This window comes from Punica granatum, chromosome 3, assembly GCF_007655135.1.
Source record: "Punica granatum isolate Tunisia-2019 chromosome 3, ASM765513v2, whole genome shotgun sequence".
Classification (NCBI taxonomy): domain Eukaryota; kingdom Viridiplantae; phylum Streptophyta; class Magnoliopsida; order Myrtales; family Lythraceae; genus Punica; species Punica granatum.
Window position 1 is genome coordinate 14646239 of NC_045129.1, and position 7915 is coordinate 14654153.

Below are 7915 nucleotides of genomic sequence, written 5' to 3' on the forward strand. Positions count from 1 at the left end.
TTTCGTAATGTACAAGTTGTGATGCCAAATTCCCACTCCATCGGGAGTAAATAACCAATACTGTTCATACAATAATTGATAGGATTCATATCTTTTCTTAAGTTGCAATAAGAGAAGGATTTGTGAAAATACAGGGCGGGTGACGTACAATGGAGATTGGAGAGAGCTCTAAACCCTGGAGACCTAGGGCCTAAGGCGACGCTTCAAACGGACATCCATGCAGGAAGAAGAAGAAAAAAGGCAAAAAGAAGATTACCCTGGACGAGGAGACAACTTCGTCTCTCTATGCGTCACGGATAATTGCTAGGAGAAAGGAAGAGGGCAAGGAAAGGGGAAAATTACAGGAAAAATCCCCCGACAATAAATACCAACCCTATCGTATTGAGTCAAGGAAAAAGGAATTGTCCTACTTGTTCTCTGATTCTGTTTCAGATGATGAGAGCCTGCTTATGAATGGTGCTATTGCCGCAAGTAATGCTTTTGGGCACTCCTCGTGCGGAAGATGACCGCAACCCGATATAGCAACCAGTCTCTGCATCCGAAAGACAAAAGTAATGCTCATATTAGATCCTCTGATTACCGAAGGGGACAGTGACAGCAGTAAAAACCACATCATTGTGGAGAACAAAAAGTTAGCGACTAAACGCATCAAAATTGTTACTCACAGAATTTACAAATTTGGAGGCCATGGACTGAGAAGATTTGAGAGGTATGAGTGCATCTTCAGCCCCGGCAATCACCAACACTGGCAGGTCACCAACTGCTTTAAGCAATAGTACAGCGTTTTGTGGTGAGAGGACAGTCTCATACGAGAGTCTCCCTATCTCATGAAGTGCTTCATCCCAACCTTCTACGCGTAAAGGAGCCTAATTGCACACCACAGAAGACCAATAAATTAATCCAAGGTTTTAACAACTAGCGTTATGAGGCAAGGATCCAAATGGCTATACTACCAAAATTTCCCAAAGCAAGTGGTGATTCAGTTCCTAGAGGTAGACATATATCTAAGGAAAAGCATGCATTTGGTAACATTAACCAATCATATGATGTAATAAATTTGATTGACATCGAGCATACCTTGTAGAGGCTTAAAACCTCTGGTGTTAGCTTGGTAGCATCATACCATGCTCGATGATTAACCACTTGAGTGACCTCAGTTCGTAGCAGAGGTCGAACCAAGTGCTTCTTTCCAAGCGAAGTGTGTAGAAGTATCCTTGCAAAGGCAGGAACCACTTCTCTCGATAAGCTAACATTTAACAAAACTACCCCCTTGATTGCAACCTGGAAGAGAAAATACCAAGTAGTTCTGTAATTGAAACTTGAGACAATTACGAATGCACTCCAATCCAAAAATGCCCTACAGCTTGTTATCAGCATAGCAATAACTAGTCAACCATGGTGACAAAATCGAGGGCATACTCACATTGTGAGAATTTGATGATGCTTGGATTCTCTCAGCAGCCTTCAAGGCTAGCAAGCCCCCATCATCATGACCAACAAGAGTAACAGAAGAAAATCCCATCTCAACACAGAAAGAAAGGAGTAGGTCAACCTGTAAAAGCATTTGAAAAATCCTAATGAATCAAGCCCATCTTGAAGAAAGTACTTTCACTCTGTTAAGTGAATCAGACAGATAATAAGGACGCATTTCAGCTTTGACTTTCTTCATTAAAGACCATACTCTCATCAGCCTTTAAAGATCAATTGCATTTAAGGTAGTCCTTTCAACATATTCAAAGCAATAATAGGTGTCTTTGATCTATTTCATCTTCCTTACCATATAATGGCTCAAGCCAATAACCATGTACAGAAGAGGATATGAAATAAATAAATATATAAATAGAAGATGCTCATTACCTGATTTTCAAGTTTATATGGATTGGGCAGATCTTTTTCCTCCCAATCCTTCCGACGTAGCCTAGAAGTTAATCCCCAACCAGGACGGTCAAATGCCACTACCGGGCAATCAGCCTGTCGAGCTAACATCCCCATCACATGCCTCCATGAAAAGACTCCTCCTCCAAATCCATGCACTAAGATAATTCCAGATTGATCTCTTCCACCCATCTCTCGATCAAGGGGAAAGGAGTTCAAATTGCATGGCTCCTCACTATAATCATTCAGATGGAGAACAGGAATGTCTTCTGAAAGAACTGGAGAAGTTACAGAATCGTCCAAAAGAGGGGCATATAGGGATGAGCCATTAATTTGAATGCTGTAGCTCCTTTGAAGGTTATGTTGTATATCTGGCAACGAACTAAAGGGATGCCTGTCAAGTTGTAGCCTTCCCATGGCTGTGTGCGGTGTGCTGCAACCAACACTGGGTTCAACGAAGGTTGAAAGGGGAAATGAATGAGGGGGTGAATATGGCAAGGATATTTTGTAATGGACCACAAGCCCTTGACACAATATAAAAGAGCTGTCTGAGTCAGCTAGTGCTCTGATTGGGACTTCCCCTTCATCAAAAGCAGCGCCTAGAGCCTTCCGCCTCATTTCACTGCCACTCTTTGAATTTCTTCCTGAAGTGGGAGTGGGGGATCTGGGAACCTTATGGTAGCCGGAGAAGACACTTTTGCATGAAAGAACCTGAACATTCCCAAAGCAAAAGTGTTGGTAATAGCACAATATTGGTACTTTTTGTACTGAATCACACATAGACACCAAGAGCACATAACACTATGCAGTTTTTTCATAGACAAGCCTAATAATCAAACTAGCAACTTCATTAGAAACAACTTGTCTCGTATGGGTGGAGCTCTGTGTCAGTGACAACATAGTCATCTTACAAACAGATGTTTAAAAGATTAACTGCTGACATTCATCGATAACAACAATGGAGTAAATACTCCCAACATCAGGAAAATTTTGAAGGCTGCTCTGAGAGCAGAATATAAGACTGGGACTAGCCTCAACCTAAATTCCTCAGAATTTTAAATCACACTGGACTGCCAGGATTGCTCCAATGGGGGATACACCAAAATAACTATTCCTTAACAAGTAACATTTCTGGGATTGAGATTAACATGGGGAACTATCCCAATTCCCAATAATATTTCAATATTCCCATTCCTTTACCTGTAGAAGTAGGACAGTGTACAAAATTGATAAATAATCATGACCCTGAAAAAGAAATAAAGATTTTCATTCAAGGAGCATGAACATATGAATGAATAGCAAAACAAACTAGTTAACTTACTGCTTCTGGATCCATGCGGTGAATCAGGAGCTTCCGCCTTGCTCTGCAACTTGTCCGGTAAGCGATCACGGTATGGCCTAGCGCGAATACAACAGAAGAGAGGAACAAGACAGGCATGCCCCATGACTTCTTTAAATGGAGCCTTTGCCTCGAGATTGAATACGATGAAGCTTCAGCTTCAATCTGATAATTCATTGAGAAAACACAAGCCTTGATGGAGAGGAGAAGAATCGAAACGAACGAACACAGAGAAACAGTGCCCAGGTACGGCCCGTGGGAGAGTGCTGCTCCATTGCACATCAAATAAACACCTGCGACCATGACATAGCGATTGCACCGTCCATCAGAAATCGAAACAATTGGCCGTAGAAATCTACAGAAAGGGTCAGAGTGGGGAAGTGACATTACAGGTGATGATGAGAGATCTGATGATCGAAACGAGGGGAATGTCCGTCAAGGAGCTCTTGAACGCGTATCTCCTAAGATGCTCTTTGAAACCGTAACAACTGACGCAGGTGAAGCTCGAGACCAGAATGCACGGCACGAGGACGTCCCCGAGGGCGACCACCAGCGGCAGAGAAGACGTCAGGAGCGAGGCCACCATGGCCACCACGAAGAACGCGGTCCGGGCTATCCTCCTCGGCTTCTCCAGCAAGTAACTCCCCCGGGCGGCCATCTCCCCGTCGGTTGCCGATCGCAAGGGGAGCACTATGTGGGGCTCGATCGGGGGCGGTATGAGGTCCTGGAAGGAGACGACGTGGTGGCCGGCCGCTTCGGTCTCTCGGCCATCTCCGGGCGGGGAAAACGGAGGCGCGTGAGTCTCACTGGCACCGGAGTGACAGCGAAGTACCCATTGCCGGCGGTTCTCGGAGGAGGGGAGAGGCGGAGAGAGCCGGTCGCATGAATCGGAAGCTTCCTCGGATTTTGAAAGGTTTGAATCTCTCTCTCTCTCTGTGGTTTTTTCTCTTCTTCCTCTTCTCTTCTTTCTTTCTTTCCTCGCCTGCGTTTCCGTCCGATATTTAGTAATTTTTACCGTCACACGATTTTATATTATTTCATTTTCTTTTCACTTTAAACAAAAGTTAAAAAAAAAGATTAATAATTTAATAAATTTCAAATTAAACTTAACAATATAATAATTATAATTATCTAACGGGACTGACACCACTTTGATTCCGCCGGGCCCTTCGCATGCCTGGCAGCTTTTCTTTTCATGGGGACAAAAAAGCCCTCCCCTTTTCCTATTCTATTAAATTTATTTCTTTTTTTGTTAAGTTTCTATTAGATTTATTTCATCTATATAGGATTCTTTGCCGTACCTCAACGTAATTTCGATTAATAACTCTTCGTTAACATTTTCTCAAAAGTAAAAAAAGAAATATCAGTGTTGCTATATATTCTCTCAGTAGATAATATTAACCTAAAAATCTTCAATAATTTCTCTCACAATGGCTTGTTTTGCAATTTCCGTAATATCCCATATCTATCTAGTATATGTAAGTGTTAAAGAGGATTATTACGCACTATATTTAGAAGGATTTAGCATCCATCGCCTACTAGTACTACCTACTTCCAATTGGTCAAGCACGTGCTTTTCGAGAAAAATTCTATGTTGCCATCACGATTCGTGTCTTCCTACATGACATCCATTAAATTACAATCGGGGGAAAGTAAGAGAGAAACGACTGCATCCTCAGGGACCAAGGTGAGCAATAGCACCATAGAAACTCCCGCTTTTAGGAAAAGCAATAGGGGATTAGAATTACATACTTCGAAGAAATTGAAGGCAATTTTGTTTCCATATTTTTCTATCATAAAATATTAGAGAGTAACCCTTTCTTTGAAAAAATATCGTGTAAAGATATTTCATTCTTTGAACTAAATCATAGATATGGCAATATAATCCAATAACAATTCGTCTAATTTGAATGGTACCTGATCACGGCAGCAACAGTAGAGGATGCCCTTGGTATCACCCGAGCGACCAAAACCTCGTTCTAATAGCAAGTGTTAATGTTGTTGGCCTTATTAGATTACAAATTCTCGCTTGGTTGATTTAATTAAGCTTAGTTTTCTATACTTCACGATTGAAAATTTGGAATGTGTTGCATAGCTTTGTTGGCATTACCAAAAAGCTGGCAGTTCCAGGGAGATTTTGCATTGGTTACGGATTCTTTTATGTCTTAGAAATAGTCGACTCATTTGGCCGATCATGGGTTGGAAATATGGACATTTTCTTTACTCATAAACCCAAACATATTAGAGAGATTTTGTTGCTTTCTTTTGGTACAAAAACGAGAATATTATGTAATTTTTTTTAGGTAGAAGAATATTACGTAAATTTGCATTCTTCTCTACGGAAGATTCTTGATATGAATATTACTCGTCGTTTGGATTAAGGTGGCATTCGGTTCAAGTATTTTGTTAAATAATACGAAATATTAAATTACTGAAAAAATACCTCCAAAAATATTAGATTTAAGGGAATATTATATATTGTTTTATTAAAAAAAGTATATCGTATTTCACCTATATAAAAAATATATTGTATTTCTGGAAAAGGACATGGCAATGTAATATTACGGTGTTTGCTTCCAAAAATAAATTGATGGAAAGATGAATTTTTATCTTAATGTTCTCGTTACTAACTATTAAGGTTATTTGTAGTTGAAATTAAGATTTAAAAAAAATAACAATGTAATCTTTCTCGAAATCTTAGCTAAACTATAAAGAAATATACATTTATTTGAAAATACTTGATAGTAAAATAGTAAGTTTTTCGGACTTGAAATTACGTCCGGACATTGTAATATGTGGAGGAATGTTCGTTGGATTTGCAGAATCCATCAAACGACTAGCAAAACAAAAGATGTTTGAGGCAAAAGAGGAAAATGACGAATTACCTTTCGAAGCAAAAGAAATAAAAGAAGGGAAACGACGGGCCAAGGAAGTTTAGACTTAGAGACACTTTTATCTTTTGTAAAATAAAATTTTGAACTAGAAATCCTTTTTCTTATCTAGGCTATAATTGTAGAGAATTTTGTTTTTATCTTGTTCTTAAAATTCTGCATGCAGTGTGAAAAATATATATTAGAAAACAATCATAAATCTTTTAAAAAAAAAAGAAGAACTTTTCTCGATAATAATATATGTATGTATGTTTTTTTTTTTTATCTCGAAAGGGTGTGGCGTGGAAGACCTTAATTAAGGTATTTATTATTAAACTATAGTTGATATGGTAAGTATTTTTTTAGGTAGATCTTTTATAAGAATTTGGCAACAACTGAAAAGCAATAAATTCCAGCGAGAAACCCGATATTAGAACGTGACCGTTAGGAGGGTATGGATGAATGATGGTCGGGACCAGCAACGGATCTCGTCCCCAGCAGGCGCAGATCCTACCGTGTCCCACAGCACAGGGGGTTGGACCAGCGGGTCCCGCCTCCTGCTTCCAGCCTGTTCCCCCGAGTGCGTGCCACGTGGTGACGCAGAGCTCGCTGTCCCCCAAACATAAAAGATTCACTCGCGCTCTCTGCTCTGTTGCCGTGGGCCCGGCCGTACCCGATCATTCGGCGGCAACGGTCGTATCTAGTTCCCTTCCCTCGCTCGTTTGTTTGTAGAACTCCACCGCCCCTCACTCTCTCCAGTTGATGATATGCTTTATGGAGGAATTAATTAATTCCATAGAAAAGGTTCTTAATCATCACGAGATTTATAAAAGATACAAGCTTTATCCCAAGAGGGGAGAAAAATAGAATTTGAAATATAAATTTTCCATATTTATCTCGATATGCAGTAGCTGTAATTACATTAATACCGATTACCTTTATTAAATTTGAGCAATATGAGATTTTAGGTGCACTATCAATCTTTCTACTTTTTGCTAAAATATACATCGTCATCTATGACATATCAAAACTTTCACGCGAATAAAAATCAATTTTCAAAAGGCGATTATTTTTTGGTATCGATCTCTTTTGTTTTAACTGATACCCTTTCTCGTTTTTAAGAATAAATGACATTTCATCTCATTCTTCATAAATAAATAAAAAAACAACAACAACGCTATTGATCATATTGACCAAATAAAAAATTCTTTTGATTCTTAATTTTTAATTATCACTTTCATTTTTGTCCTAATTCATTTTTCACGGGAAATTCATTTTGGTCTTGCCATTTGAATTTTTCGTCCAATTCATTGACATGTAGATTATTAGTCAAAGAAAAACTATCTTTTAAAATTAAGAAAAATTAACATAGAAGAACAAATGTATAAACTCCATTCAAGATCACAGACAAATATTATGGCCTAGATTATCTAATGGTGATGGTATAGCTCTGGGCGAGGCCCCGCCTTCTTAACTTCAATAGCTCCGAAGCTTCTTTAAAGTAAAAGAGTTCCTCACCAGAGCACAGAGTTTTCAACATTCATTAGGGCCTCTATGTCTTGGAGATGGAGGTCTTGCTGGCGGCCATGGCATCATTCAAGGCTATTAGCCACCAAAATGGTCGCGCGGCAACTTTGTTAAGGTGATGGTGGCCGCTATCATGAAATCACCAGTTTCCTATATATATTTGTTAAGATGAAAACTTTTCATAAATAAAAAAATAAGTTTTAAATATTAATTAATAAAAAAAAAGGAGGATGGCAACAAGAAGAATAAGATGGCGAGGCACCACCTTGGCGAGGTCGTTGGGGAACTAGCTAGTGAACCACCA

The 7915-nt window shown here is 39.3% G+C and overlaps 1 protein-coding gene across 2 annotated transcripts; it reads right to left on the reverse strand.

The window, feature by feature from the left end:
- LOC116200837 lies at nt 1-4220 on the reverse strand. Of its 2 annotated transcripts, XM_031531765.1 has the most exons (8): nt 3605-4220; nt 3197-3507; nt 3076-3120; nt 1858-2586; nt 1424-1552; nt 1078-1281; nt 666-866; nt 1-532 (listed from the first exon to the last, which is right to left on the reverse strand). In XM_031531765.1, exons 1-8 carry the CDS (start codon nt 3870-3872, stop codon nt 407-409), a joined length of 2013 nt encoding a protein of 670 aa, XP_031387625.1. In that variant the 5' UTR covers nt 3873-4220; the 3' UTR covers nt 1-406. The 2 variants fall into 2 exon arrangements, with proteins under 2 accessions (XP_031387625.1, XP_031387626.1); XM_031531766.1 differs by lacking the exon at nt 3076-3120 and having other exon boundaries at nt 3605-4219.
- Between the last annotated feature and the right edge of the window lie 3695 nt (nt 4221-7915).

What these genes read in the sequence shown, in the direction of transcription:
- LOC116200837 (XM_031531765.1), bottom strand. Translation starts at nt 3,872, where the DNA reads ATGGCCGCCCGGGGGAGTTACTTGCTGGAGAAGCCGAGGAGGATAGCC. An exon ending in CATATAAACTTGAAAATCAG is followed by an intron (nt 1,553 to 1,857) that starts GTAATGAGCATC and finishes ATGCTTTTACAG; the next exon opens with GTTGACCTACTCCTTTCTTT. An exon ending in CCTCCAAATTTGTAAATTCT is followed by an intron (nt 533 to 665) that starts GTGAGTAACAAT and finishes TTTCGGATGCAG; the next exon opens with AGACTGGTTGCTATATCGGG.